This window comes from Physeter macrocephalus, chromosome 12 (assembly GCF_002837175.3).
Source record: "Physeter macrocephalus isolate SW-GA chromosome 12, ASM283717v5, whole genome shotgun sequence".
Lineage (NCBI taxonomy): Eukaryota > Metazoa > Chordata > Mammalia > Artiodactyla > Physeteridae > Physeter > Physeter macrocephalus.
In genome coordinates, this window is record NC_041225.1 from 18,377,186 (window position 1) to 18,392,401 (window position 15,216).

General features: G+C 45.8%; 1 protein-coding gene across 1 annotated transcript in view; it reads right to left on the reverse strand.

Annotated features, from left to right (window-relative positions):
• The window catches only part of AFF3 (ALF transcription elongation factor 3), a 586,002-nt gene extending 570,985 nt beyond the window's left edge, over positions 1 to 15,017 (reverse strand). Inside the window, exon 1 of the mRNA XM_028496803.2 lies at positions 14,901 to 15,017. Coding sequence (XP_028352604.1) covers positions 14,901 to 14,953 — 53 coding nt within the window. The 5' untranslated portion in view covers positions 14,954 to 15,017. The remainder of the gene's footprint in view (positions 1 to 14,900) is intronic.
• Positions 15,018 to 15,216: the final 199 nt, after the last annotated feature.

Here is a 15,216-nt window from a genome sequence, read left to right on the forward strand (position 1 = left end):
GTCCGCCTGCCGATGCAGGGGACACGGGTTGGTGCCCCGGTCCGGGAAGATCCCACATGCCGCGGAGCGGCTGGGCCCGTGAGCCATGGCCCGTGAGCCATGGCCGCTGAGCCTGCGTGTCCGGAGCCTGTGCTCCGCAGCGGGAGGGGCCACAACAGTGAGAGGCCCGCGTACCGCAAAAAAAAAAAAAAAAAAAAAAAAATTAAGTAACCATGAGAAGGGAAAAAAGAATTAACAATAAAGTTACCACTTTTTGAGGACCTACTATGTGCTGGGCTATTTATGCATATTATCTCATTTAATCTGTATAGCAAGTCAGTGGCACAGGCGTTATTACTTCCATTTTATACATGAAGAAACTGAGGTTAGGAAACACAGAGAGGTTAGGTTACTAGTCTAAGGTAGCGTACCTAATATATGGCAGTCAGGACCCACTGCATGCTGGCTCCAAACCCCCTGCCCTTCCCGGTATCAAATGGCATCATTCTAGAATTTCGTCAGCCAGGCGGATTTTTTTCCTTAATATTTAAACTGTCTTATTCAAGGATTTTTAAAGAAGACATTTAAAGTTATTTTTGTCATCTGTTTCAACATGTCACAATTCCTTAAGCCAAGAATCTATTACTGTTACTTCACCCAAATATCTCGTGACACAAATTAAGCTTCTTTACTCCTTCTATGTCATCAAAGTAACACTTCTTATAGAAGCAGTCACATACCTAGAAAAGACAGTTTGTCTTCACGTAGAAACTAAGAAGAAACTGCAAGAAAATCTGCACGAAAAAGAATCACCTCGCAAACAATTTCAGATTATTTTCATATGGTAGTTTCACTAATTTGAGCGCTGCACCATCCTTATTGTTATTAATAAAGTTACATTTAGGTGCTGGGGTAGATTGGACCAGCTGTGGTGAACAGTTGCAACCATTTTCTTCATCCATAAAACTTGTCAAATTAGTGGTTTTCTGAGTATACAAAATTTTTATACATTTGAAATACTGACAAAAAGAGCAGTACCTAAAATGACAATGAATTGCAGACAATCCTTGCACAGGAAAGCCTGTTCGATTAGAATTCCACTAGTCTGAAATACACAAGAACTTGGACACAGGGTACTATTCATGCCGGATTAAAAAGCTCACAGTAAACATTGTACCCATTGCACCTGTTGGAGACCACACACACATATATGCATATATGTATAAATCACAAATATTTTAAGATTGGAAAGGACCTCAGAACCCATGCCCTATAATTCTGTTACTGAGAGACACCAAGATACTTCTGATAGGACGGTGGCTACAGGGAAGGACTCTGCAGCCAGACCGCCTGGGCTAAAACCCCAGCTCTGCGGGCACTGGCTGTGGGACTCTGGGCAAGGTACTCTATACCTTTGTTTTCCCTCTCTATACAATGGGGAATAACAGAACCTGCCTCACAGGTTAGGAAGATTAAACGAGATGCAGTACATGTAAAGGGCTCACTACACTTTGTGACATATAAGAAACACTAAGAAAGTCGGAGGCCAAATGGGCTGAGTGCCCTTCTAAGGAGATCCTGCCATTAAATGTCAGAGCAACATCCTGGGGCACCTGACTCTGTCAGTCTTGTGTTTGAACACATTTTTAAAAATCCATTTTCAACAGTCCACAATGAGAAAAGTCCACTAATTTTTTCCTGACAATGTAGCCTCATCTAATACCTTCTGAATCAAAATGACTTCTAAAAACACTCTGATTAAATTACAGAGGATCTGACACAGGTTTACGCTAAGGTGGCTTAGTCAGTTTTTCAAAAATACCTATGAAACACTTATAATTTACTGTTTCGAGTCTAATATTTGATACTATCCTCTTCTCAGTGGTTCCATTCTCTGAAACTCCCATTTCTCATAGGGATTTTAAGTCTCCGCTGCCCCCCACGTTTGGACATCTGGAACCACCTTGCGTTCTTCCTCTCCTCCCGGGCCGCTGGCCCACGCCCTTCTCTGAGACCTTCCTCCCTGGGCTCACCCCCTCCATCCCCTCCGCAGTGACAGCATTCAGTCTCTTTCACTTCCACTGCCCAGGCCCCAGACCTCCTCAACGAAGAGTCCTCTAAAGCAGCTGACCATGGTGGGGGTGGGTGGGGAGGGACAGACTGGGAGTCTGGGGTCAGCAGACTTAAACTAGTACATACACAGTGGGGGAAAAAAGGAGGTCTTACTGCATAGCCCAGAGAACTATATTCAACATCCTGTAATAAACCAGAAGGAAAAAGTATATATACACACACACATATATATACGTATACGCTGATATAACTGAATCCCTTTGCTGTACAGCAGAAATTAACACAACACTGGAAATCAACCATACTTCAATCAAATAAAAAGTAAAGCAGTCACCTGTGGACCCCTCTCTTCGGGCTCCCACCTCTCTGCCCCTAGTGGCTCCCCAGCCTATGTGCTCCCTCCCTCCTCACCCCTCCTGGATCATCTTGCCCAATCTCATGGCTGTCACTACGTATGCTGACAACTCCCAAATCTTTATTTCTGTCCTCTCCTTCCTCCTAAAGGTCACTACCATACAGCAAACTTCCTGCCGGCAACTCTACCTGCACGGCCCACAGGCGTTCCAAACGGCACGCTGTAAAATCTAAACACTCCATCCTTCCCCGGTCAGCTTGCCCCTCCTCCTAGACTCCCTACCTCATCACACAACCTCAACAGCCTGAAAGCATCTTTGGCCCCTCACCCTCCATCATCCCCACAACCAGTCAGCAAGTTTTCCAAGGTAATCTCCTACACCAGGGGTCCCCAAGCCCCGGGCCACAGACCCCTGTTAGGAACCCGGCCGCGCAGCAGGAGGTGAGCGGCGGGGTGAGCGAGCGAAGCTTCATCTGTATTTACAGCCGCTCCCGCTCCCCAGCGCTCCTATTACCGCCTGAGCTCCGCCTCCTGTCCGCATTAGGGTGAGTTGTATACTTATTTCATTATATACCACAGTGTAATAGGAATAGAAATAAAGTGCACAATAAATGTAATGCGCTTGAATCATCACAAAACCATCCCCCCCTCGCCGGTCCGTGAAAATATTGTCTTCCATGACACCGGTCCCTGGGGCCCGAAAGGTTGGGGACCGCTGCCCTACACACTTTTCTAGTCATCCCCTTCCCCCCATCCTCCCTGCCTGACCTGATCCTCCAGACGTGGCCCATCACAGCCACCAGACTCACCCATGTCCAACGCCTTCTAGAAATAATAAAATGCAAGTGTGACCATTTTGTTCCCCTGCTCAAACGGCAGGCCATCACCTAAGGGAAAACGTCCACGCTCCTCGGAATGCCACGGGAGGCCCTCCACACCCCAAACGCCTCTCCTGCAGCTGCCTACCTGGAGTGCTTCAGACCCACAACCTACCTGTATCTGTCGCTGCTACTGTCACAACATGCTATTTTGCACCTGGCACACACCCTGCTCCCCGACCCCTAGCCTAACTCCTGCTCACCCTTGAAAACTCAAATCGAATGTCACGTTCCCCAGGAAACCTTCCCTAAAACTCCACAATGGATAGGGTACCCTTTCATGCACTCCACAGGATTCCCTATTAGAGCAGGTAAAAAACCTACTGAGATTATTTGAAAGAATCTGTTTGAGGCTTACATACACAGACACCGAGGGCTAAAAATGTGGCATTTACTTCTGTGTCTGGCTTAATAAGTAGTTGCTCATCTCAACCCAGAAACCTATAAATCTAGAGAAGGAGGGTATGAAGAGCAGCTTAAGGCATCCACACTGTGTTACATTATTGTATATAATATTTCAGGACACTAGAATATTATTTTTGTCCTGCTGAGGGGTAAGAGTAAAGAATAGAAATTAATTTATTTAACTAATTTTCTACCTAAATATTAGAAACGAAAATACCATACTTCCTCCCTTTTTCGAGGATAAATATTTAATTTCCATACTCAGAACTTGTTAACTCAGCCTTGGAGTTTTTTGGGTTTGTTTGTTTGTTTTTTCCCGGTACGTGGGCCTCTCACTGTTGTGGCCTCTCCCGTCGCGGAGCACAGGCTCCGGACGCGCAGGCTCAGCGGCCACGGCTCACGGGCCCAGCCGCTCCGCGGCATGTGGGATCTCCCCGGACCGGGGCACGAAGCCGCGTCCTCTGCATCGGCAGGCGGACTCTCAACCACTGCGCCACCAGGGAAGCCCAGCCTTGGAGTTTTAATTCAAGTTGCAGCGGTTGGGGGAAGGCCAGGTGGTAGGTAAAATTCACCGCTTTCCCAGAACATACTTTTCTCAGGTATCATTGAGAATAATAAGTTTACATACTTATTATGTATATATTTTATATATAAATTATTACAATATTAAATATATTATCTATAAGTAATTATTATATATATAAGTATAGATATACACTTATGCTTTTCTCAGGTATCAATGAGAATAATAAGTTTAATACTCTACTAATCGAAAAACACACACACACTCTAAAGGAAAGTCACCCAAAAGATTTAGCTCTCAGAAGCCAAGCCATATTCTAGGGAAGGATCTACCTTTAGTGAAAAAAACACAAATGGGAGGGTCCACGTGGTTCCAGCTGAGCGGCCCCCTCCTTCTTCTGAGAAGGACTCAGCCCCGCAAGCAACATCTGTGCTGAGCTCCAAATATCACGACCAGCAGATGATCGGGGCGCTCAGGAATAGCATGGGCCTCCCTGCCTCACCCCAACCTGAGCCCGAACAACGGGAACAGGTGAAGGCCTCATCCTGGACTTACACAGCCAGCCTGACAACTGGTATACCAGAGTAATACAGTAAACCATTGGATTTTCCACCAAAGAGGGAAGGCTGTTGCATACGGATGATAGCTGAAGCAGTACGCTTTCCCCATCACCGCTGATGCTGCAGCCTGCTTCCTCAGGATGACAGACAGCTTAACATATTTTGTTCCAAGGGTCTCTAAAGCTACACCCTCTCGTCCAGGGAATCCTCATTTCCACCACTGCTATGGACCAGGAGAGCGGCTAAACAGCACATTTCAGAAAGTGGAGGGACCAACCCATTCCAGACCCAGAGCCTCTATTTCAGTGAACTGCAGAGTCCATGGCCAGTGGAGACACCTGCCCCTCAGCCTGAGGTAAAGCCCTCAACCTCCAACAGCACTTTCCTCCTCAGCAACTCCGAGAAATGACACCAACGGGATCCCTGCCGTGGAGGGTGGCTGGTATGAAAGGGAGCAAGCGGGCCATGTTGACAGCCTGTCTCCTTAGTCAAGCCCCAATTCTGAATAACAAAGTTCAGAATTTAGCTGATGGCAAGCAGTTGCTTTTTTGTTCTGAAGGAACTCTTGGGTGTGCCTTCTTCAGACCCAAAAGAGAAAACCACTAACTCTGAGAGACCCCTTTGGGCGGAAGTTGTGCATATCACCTAAATTTTCCGTTATTTGTATCATTACTGAGAGTCAATAAATAGTGTTTTCTCCAGTGTGAGAGAAAATACATTAATCTGACGATACGAGTACAAACCAAAGCAATAACCAAACACATGCTTTCCTTACAATGGGTCTGATCTATCTCCATGCTTGAGGGCAAGAGTTTCCCTCTCACCTGTTCCCAGTCAGAAAGAAAAGTTACATGGAATGCAACATCGCCTATTTCAGGAACTCACGAAATGGTTAAACACAATTAGTCAGATAACATAATGGATTATGAGGTAGAAGGCAATATCACAGCCCCTAAAAGCACAAATGCAAAGTGCTGCTCCAAACGACAGGCTAAAAACCTATTGCGAACACTTCCTCTGTGGGTTCACATGTGTCCTGAGGCTGCAAGATTTAAAGGAGTCACTATCGTTCCTTAAAAGTCAGCTGCTTTCCCAATCTGAAATGATCACAATTGTGTAAGCCCAACCTATCTTGCTCTTATCCGCCAGTCTTCCATGCCTATCTCCGAGAATGGAAATGTGTGTGTGTGCGCGCGTGCACGCACACGCACGCACACGCACACACAAACCCTCATTAAGAAGATAAAGTAAATAAACTTCCCGCCAATCTCACAGCAAAGTCAACCGCACTGTAATTACTCACATAATCAGTCCCATCTGCACTTATTCTTCTAACGAAGTAGAAATGGAAATTAAACACGGAAACTGCAGCGAAGTCTGACCACCTGAGGGAAGGGACTCGGGGCACTCCGTGGTGGGGAAGAGGGAAAGGTGGCCGGCTGTGCTGGGAGAGAAGGTCCCCATCGGAGGCTCTGAGCCCACCACGGGTTCCACCAGGAACTGAGCTGCAATTTCTTTTAGGACACGGGGAAAGCTGCAATTTGCAACTATGGCCACAGGGTAGTGCAGGAATTCTGCACAATAGTTACCCCCCTCCCCCACCACTGCCACCTCCCTGCCCCACCCTACCCCCAGTTCCCTGCCAAAGAGAACGGGGACATTTGGTCTGAGTCCTGGGCACCTACAGGAGCGCTTGCGAGATTCCGGACAAACCCAGAGTGTTTCTAAGACTCTGAATCCAGTTACTCTCAGCACTGGCTCCTGAAGAAGATAGGACTCCGTCTCTGAAGGGCTGACAACTGTAAAGCTATAAAAAGTGATTAGCCTATTTATTACAAACTTTGTTTACTTAGGTTTTTATGTTTATTTCCCACTATATCCCCACTAGGATACAATTAACCACCCCCTCACTCATCAAAATTGTATTAGAAAGACTCACGAAAATAAAATAAATGCTGCATCTAAATGTAACCTCCTGGCACTGTGGAACTGTAATGTTATTATACAAAGCCTCCTCAAAATAAAAAGGAGAAGGTGAGGAATTTTTAAAGAGCTTCTTTTCAAAGGAATTTTTATCTTTTTTAATTCTTGCTACTCAAGGTTTGGCCTATGGACCAGCAGTTATACCTGGGAGCTGGTTAAAAATGCAGAATCATAGCCCTACCCTGCACCTATTAAATCAGAATCTATATTTTATCAAGATCCCTAAGTTACCTGGATGCATGTCAAAGTTTGAGAAACGCTGGCCTGAGTGCTAGGTAAGCATGTGCACCTTTGTTTTCAAAACTGTTTTCTAAGCCCTAAGTCTTTTCTTCCTCTCAAGATACATTTTAAAGAAAAACAAATATATTTTGACATTTGAAAACAAAACAGATTATGTCCCAGAATTGGTGATGATCCACTAGAGTAAAGCCTTTTTCTCTCTAAACTGCCAGGTAACTAATTAACATTTCAATGAACTGACAGAAAATTTGGTCTGTCACCTCATAACTCAGGTAAAAAATGCAGGTATGACAAGAAAAATTTAACTAAGACTAACAGACTCGTATTGCAGCGCTCCAGAGGATTTTTGGAAACTAATTTCCTGTCATAAAAAAAAAAAGGAAAAATAAAATTATTTCAGCTCAAGTTAAGCATGTAACTCTAAACTGAGTTGCTATGATAGCTGGTCTCCAAATTACAGTCACTGTTGTTTACCTCGGCTAACAAGGAGCCTCCTGAGAAGAAATTACATGAAGAAGCCTAAGTACCCTCCCACGCCTTTCTCCACATGTGAGTGGAGAAATTGCAGAGGGGAAAATACACAAGTGAATACAATTAATGACTTTGGCTCTCTTGGATTCCGCTCCCCTGTGATGGGGCTGATCATAGAATCCTGAAGCTGGAAGGACTCAGAAATAACTTCTTGCTGCTGGTCCACTACTCTGGAAAGCTCTTTCTACAAAGTCCCTGGCAGGGGGTCTACAGCCTCCTACGGACAGGTCGGTGTTACCCTCTGAGACAGTCTTGTCACACCACTGTTAGATAACCTCACACCCACTGATTTACTTATATCCTTGGACAACCCAGCGAAACACCTGGAAACACTCAGGGGCCTCTATCACATCCCCAGGTGTTACTTTCCATAGACTAAACCCATTAAGTTTCTTAGATAGTGTGGTATCCTCTCATCCTGGTATAACTGTTATTTTGTTTCTGTTGAAGCTAAATTATGATTAGCCTGACATAATTTAATGAGACCCACAGAGCCAAATGAAGTCATTTGATGTAATGGGTGGTAATTCAATACATTCTTGGTGAAACATCAAAGATTATGTAATGGTTAATATATCTACATTTGTTACTAGTACAACCATAAGTAAGGACATATTTGTCTGCTCAACTATGACGTACAACTAAGAAAAACTACCAGCCTCTACTCAAAAATGTCGCTGGGTCCCATTACCAGGAACAGAACTCTGCACCAGATGGATGACCTGACCCAACGAGACCTTTCTGTATCCTTCCTTGTTTATGATAAAGAGACGTTCTGAAGGAAGCAAAGGGTATAAAAGAACTGCCTTTGGCATTCACAAAGCAACTGACACTTTTATTACTTAACATCACAACCTTATGAGGTAGGCCAGTATAAGTGCTGTTGTTTTATAAGTGATTAAGCCAAGACTGAGAATAGGAAATGAGAAAGATGGTGAGCTGCCCAGGGCCAAACAGAAAGGGAGGCTGGAGCCAACTGAATGCAGAAACCTCAATTAAATTCCCAAACAAAAGAGAACAGGCAACACTGAAAATAAGTTTTATGGATTTCACTTTGAAACAAAACAAGGAAACATTATGTTACCATTAAATGATATTTAAAATCGTCTTTTATGTCCTTGATTTTGCCACCAAGGCTTTATTCCCAAAATAAAGAAAATTTAAACAGGCAAACTTATTCCAGGTTGAAAATTCCATTTACACAGGAAAAAAAAAAATCTTGCATTTCATTTGCAGAGGTTTTTTTCTTAATTTGACTGTTACTTTAACCAATATTATGCCAAAGGGGCTTGTTCAAGTTGCTAAATTTAAAGTGGCATAGATTAGACCCATTCTGGTTCACAGGGACATTCTCCCGAAATAGATTTTCAGCATTTTATAAGCCTCCTACATTTTCACAAAAGAGACTCTGGAACACAGGAAAGAATTACTTCCCCACACACAATACTCATGTTCACCGTCATCAAAAGGCACTTGGTTAAAACTCATCTGCACATCCAGCGCGCATCCTCCCTGTCATCCTGACACCGAGCTTGAGAGCTTGAGCCCTCAACTTCGATGCCCTGAATTAACAAATCCCCCGCCAGCTTTTTCCAAAACACACCACCCAAGGTACCACAAGTGGATGCACGCCTCTGCTCCCGGCCCCCAGCACTTCACTGCTTCCCATCCACACCTCCTTACCTCCTCCACGACGGCCATCAGCCCCTTCACAGAGGCAGCCCTCCGGCCCTGCCCCTGGAAGCCACTCCGCTGGAAACATTCTCATATCTGCACCTGGGGCAGCCCTTTGCCACGCTGTGGGCGTGTTCTGGGGCTCTCGGCCAATGACGGCCACCGCAGCCAACCAGTCCACCACTTCGGGCCAATGAGAACGAGCGGGGCCAACGGGGCTAGACCTATGGGCTCCAGGACGCCCGGCACTCAGGCCACGCCCAGCGAAGGTGATGGGTCCCAGGTGCGTCTCTCCTGTGCTCCGTGTTCTGGCAAACTGCTTTCACCCCTACGGGCTGACGAAAGGGACAGGGGTAGGCCTTAAAATGTTTGCTTTGTTGGGGCTGGAGGGAAGGGCTAATAAGGGTCAAGATCAGGGATCCGGGCGGTTGTCTGACTCTACCCCGAGGAGCCTAAGGAGGCCTGGAAGAAGGCGATTGACTTGCAGAGAACCAAGTGGGTCAGCAGGCACTACTGGAGACGAAGTTATTAGTGCCTCCACCTGGCTCCCCTTCCCCCCACGGGAGTGCAGTACATCTTCCCCCTGAGTTAGTTAAGAACTTCATCTTCACCCAACGCGCTCCTCGCTTTATTTCCTCCTTATTTCTAGTCACGGCCTTCGCTCCACATGGACTTTCCTCCTTTATATTTTCTCTTTCTGAAAGTCCACTTCTCCAAGAGGCGTTTCACAGGCCTCTCAGCCCTAAAGGTCTCTTCCCCTCCCAATAGGAGGCGCCCTCCTCCCCCTCAAATGGGCAGCGTCAGCTCTGTACAGCAGATATGGATGTGGACGGCTTATTCTCCTACAAGTTCCTCGCAAACGCTCTGTTTCCTATGCATCGCTACAGTTAGTTTCTTTTTTCCCCTAAACTACAGGTTTCAATCCATGGATGGGGAATCTTTTAAAAAATAGAATAGAAAATATCAAAGTACACCTCCCATAATATGGCTAAGTGTTATTTCATGACACTTGTTTCAGTTATGAGTATGTGTGCACACAAATGATGTGGTGGGTTGCAATGTTAAACATACTTGTTACTGTGAGTCATGGTATAAAACGTTTGAAAGCTACTGCTCTCTGGTACCTAACCTAGAGGGATGCCTAATGCTCTATGAATGCTTACTGAATTGAACAAATTGGTGAGTATGATACAATCCACTTATTACAACTTCAAAGGTTCCACTTTGAACGAATATAAAGTATAATGCCTCCTGGAACAAAAGTAAGTGGATTCTGGGCTATGTGAAGCTATGGGGCAATGGGGTGGGGGAGTAGTAGAGAGGGATCTGAATATTTACTATTTTATTTCAACAGACTTTCTCCCCAGTAACTAACATGTGTCTATATTTAAGGGAGATTAAATACAATTTTGACCAAGTTCACTGTGGAAAGCTTTTCTCACTCACTGAAACCACCTCATGATTACAAAGTTCTGCATCTTTAAAATATTTGGTATAGGTAATTCCACCATGATTCATAAAAGGATCTTTCAGAGACACCATGAAAGCCTTTGTTCCAGTTCTTTCTTTGCCCAAGATGCCGCTATGTCCTCTCAATACCCCACCCCCACCGTCTGTAAAAATCCCATTCATCTTCCAAGGCTTAGTTCAAAGGCCACCTTTTCCACGGAAGCCTTTTTTTTTTTTTAAACTCGATTTTTCCTCTTTCCCTCCTCCACCACCCACCCCAGTCCCAAATATGGTCTTTTTCACTTCTGAATCACCAGTGCTGAAACGTTTTTATACTTGTGTACTTGTCTTATCCCCATTAGACAATAACACGCACAACCCATGGTTTACTCTTCTCTGTATCTGCAATGGCAACCAGCATGAGGTCTTGTATTTAAGAGATGATCAATAAAATTTGTTAAGTGAATAAATGAAAGCAACTGTTACCCTGTTCAAAGGGATGGTCGTTATTTTAAAGGCCCTGAGGAAGGGCGCACATGCCCAGCAGCTGATCAAAAGCTGGTGGAGAACAGGAAGAGCAGCCAAGGGGACAGAGGAGGAGTTTGAGAAGGGCTTCTGCTCCTCTGGTCACCCGCCCCTGTAAACTTACTGAATCCCCAGCTCTTCAGGGATTCGGCTCTACTGAATGAAGGAGGGAGGGAGCCGGGTATAGAATGAATGCCTCCACCTTGTTCCAAATTCTTCATTCGTACTTCAAACCAGAAATGGGAAGTGGAATTAGAGGTGGGAATTAGGGCAACCCTTCTCAATTTTAAGGCGTGGCTGAAAAGAAAAGTTGAAACAGCCATCTGGATAATTCAGGCTCAAAATCTCCCCCTCCACCTTGAAAACTAAGTATGGGAGTTTCTGGAGGGCAAGGAAGGAGGGGTAAGGGTGTGCAAGGAAGCAGAGGAGATTAAATTCAATAGTACTAAGCTTTTCTCTTCATATTGTCTATACAGTCATTTGGGGACACTTCCAGTGACCACTAGACTAAGCTACCTCAGATTCAAAGCCACAGTCACAACTAACAAACTGCAATTTGTTTTTTTGGAAAACGATGCCCACCAATGAGAAAAAACTGTTTGTCAAAATACCGTTTTCCTTTGCCATACATCTGTACCTTCCCCCCCACCAAAGAAAAATGTTCTTCTAAAAGGGGTTAAAGAAAGAAGATTTTAGTAGTCTCTATTTTAAATTTATATACATTTTAGAAGTTAATTCAAGTAGGGCAGCAGATGTAATTTCCTAAATCATGGTATTGTTTCCAAATCTTTAATTTTAAATTAATATAATTAAGGGCTCTGACCTTCCCTTTCTTTTATATTTTAGCAGAACCTTAATTTCCAGTCCATCAAGGTTTTGTTTTGCAATTAATTTCAGAGTTGCTCTCATAAACTGGGAATACATCTGCAATACTATAGAAAATACGCTGGATTTGAAGTCAGAAAACTGAGTTTTGAAATTAATGCTAGGTTCGAATATGGCTTCTCCACTTCTAGATGTATGACCTTGGGCAGGTCACCTGATCTTCCCCACCCTCAATTTCCCAATCTGTAAAATGGGAATAACAAGAGTTATTGCTTGTTTCCTAAGGTTGCTGTGAAGATTAAATGAACTAAGACATGTAATGTACTAGAACAGAGTTAAAACATTCTAAAGTACATGCATTGTACTTAGAACAGTGTCTGGCTAAGTATTTGGTAAATGTTAGTTTAAAAATTCCGCTGTCATTTGTTTTGTGACCTCAGTAAAGTCATTTTACAGTTCAAAGCCTCCATTTCCTTGTCTGTAAAATGGGACTACTACCACTTACCACTTCTGGGATTTGTTATGAGATGCAAATAAGAAAACAATGGATATGAAAATGTTTGACCCACAGAAAGCACTCAAATGTTAGTTATTTGGGGTCACCTATAAGCTTAAAACCAAGCCATAATCTTAAAAACTTATAAAGTCAACCATAAAATTGAGTTAGAAAATACCATCCAAAAAATTCATCCATGACTAAGAAAATGCCCGGGTTAGAAATGCATACTCAAAAAGAGTTTGGTTTATCTTTAACTGATGAGACATATATAAGCTCTTAGAAGATGTAGATTCTACATCTGCAAACTAGAAACACTCCCTCAGTCAAGCCAAACTGTCCTACTATATTGTAAGCAAGAAATCCTGCACGGTTTCATAAGCCAAAGACAAATTGATGGATTGATTAAAATCTGACTGCATGTACAGTAGCTTTTTAAAAATGATTTTTAAAAAAATTTTTTTAAATAAAAGTACTGTAGCTAATGTAAATTTCAAGTCAATTCAACAGGCATTTATTATGTAACTGTGCTCCAGGTAACTCAGCTGGGAACTAAAGATGCAGAGGGAAAGACAGCTCAGGCCTGTGCTGGAAAAGCCACAGATGACGGCCGATAATTTCAAAATATCACTCGTAAAAGTCATGAGGGCTTCGGTTTTGAGTCACCAAGCAGACAAGCAGCCTAAAAACCTGCTGAAACAAAAAGTTCTTCCTTTTGACTGAAAATGTGACTTTTAAAAGCAAAAGTCAATTTTAAAACACAGTTTCTACCTGCAAACCTACTGAATTTGTGCCAGAAACCAACATTTCTAAGTGTAAATCTGTAAAGTAATAGGTATCTGTAAATGAGAGGCTGAAATAACCCCAGCAGCAACAACACAGTAATTAACGACTTTTATAGAGTAGTAACATGTTGCATATTCTTTCTACACCGGCTCTTTGAAGTTTCCAGTGTAATATATAAAAGTTTTATTACAATAGGGCCCATCCTTGTGTATTTTATAGGCACCAGCATTATGCAGAGCAAGCTGTACTTACTCATCCTGGGATCTTTTCTAAGAAACTGCTCGATAATACACTAGCTTTGTGTCCAGTTTAGTTAGTTACACCTGGCTTTAGACAGATCAGTCACTGGAAGCCTGCAGCATGGAAAATATACACATTTCCACAAATTATATACGATCTGTAAATCAAAAGGCAGTTTAGCTTTAAAACTGCACACTGCATATTCATGTGCACCACCACTTGCAGTTTGAGACACATGTGAACTCTTTACTGAATTAAAGAAAAAGGGGGGGGGAAACCAAACCTCAGCTCTACAATAAGCGATTATCAGGGGCAGAACAGAATGCAGTTAATATGCTTGTTCCACAGATATTCATCCCCGTAAATATTAAACATAACACAAGTTCCTCCAGGAATATGCAGGCGGTAATTTTACCACCTGAGTAGGGCTGGTTGGAAACATTTAGGAGATTGGGGCGGGGGGGGGGCGGGGGGGGGATAAGAGGGATGTGGAAACAGCCAATGGGATTTTTAACACACCAGCAACTAGAATTAAACTGCTTCCAGCGGCGCTTTACCTACAGTAGCTCCTCAATATGAGAACCCCGAGCCACAGAACCCCGAGGGTTCTTCCACAGCCTCCCGCTCCCCAGGCTGCGAGCTTTGAGCGCGGAATAAAGGGATACACGGGGCGCCGGTGGGCTGGAGCCGGGGACAGGAGGAGTGTAGCTATGGCCAGGCGGGATGTGAAGAAAGGGCTCAAAGGGATTGCGAACCTCAAGGAAATGAGTCTCCCAGGGCCAGGGCCTCAGAATTCCCACACGGAGAAGCACTCGCCCCCTGCCCTCGGGTTCACTTTCCATCTCGGGTGGAAGAGACAGAAAGGATGCGGCCGCCAAGACCCGGCGCAGACAGGCAGGAGGCTGGAGCATCCGCTAAGGGCACTTCGCAGCGGCCACAACTCCAGAGGGTCGCTGGTGTGAACCGGGGGCCCTCGGAAAAGAGGGGGGGGCGCGAATGGAGGGAAGGGAGGTGAGAGGGGCCGGGGGGCCGAGGGGTGGATCCCCCGGCACTAGTGACATGTTCTAGAAATCGGTTCCTTTTCTCTTCACGGCTGCGCTCTGCCCCCGGCTCCCCAGATCACCGGCCCCCGGGCTGGGCGGGCAGCACCGGGGGGAGGGGACGGGAAAGGGGGGCGAGAAGACGGGCGGGCGGTCGGGCCACCCCCCGGGGGAGGCGGGAAGGAGCCGGCGCGGCGGCCGCCCCCGACCCACCCCGCCCCCACGGCGGCCGGTCGCCCGAGCCCCCCGCCCAGGTGAGGGCGCGCGGGCCGCCGCGGTGTCCCCCGCCGCTCGCTCGCTCGCTGGCTCGCGCCCGCCCGGCCGGCACGAGGACTCACCACAGCGACTCGAGGTCCCATTCCTGGAGCAGGGCTAAGTCGAAGCTGTCCATGGTGGGAGGTGTCAGCGCCGCCGCCGCCGCCGCCGTCGCCGCCGCCGCCGAGGCTCGGGCCGCCCGCGCGCTGCAACGAAAGGCGCCGCTCAAGGTGCATCCCGGCCGCTCCGGAGCGGCCGCCGCCCGCCCGCCCGCTGCCCGCTCCCGGCTCGGGGCTCCCGGCGCCCCCCTCCCCGCCTCTGGGCCGGCCGGGCTGCTGGCGGCGGCCGGCGCACTCACCCGCTCACCGGCTCGCGCAGGCACACTCAGCAGAGAGCGGC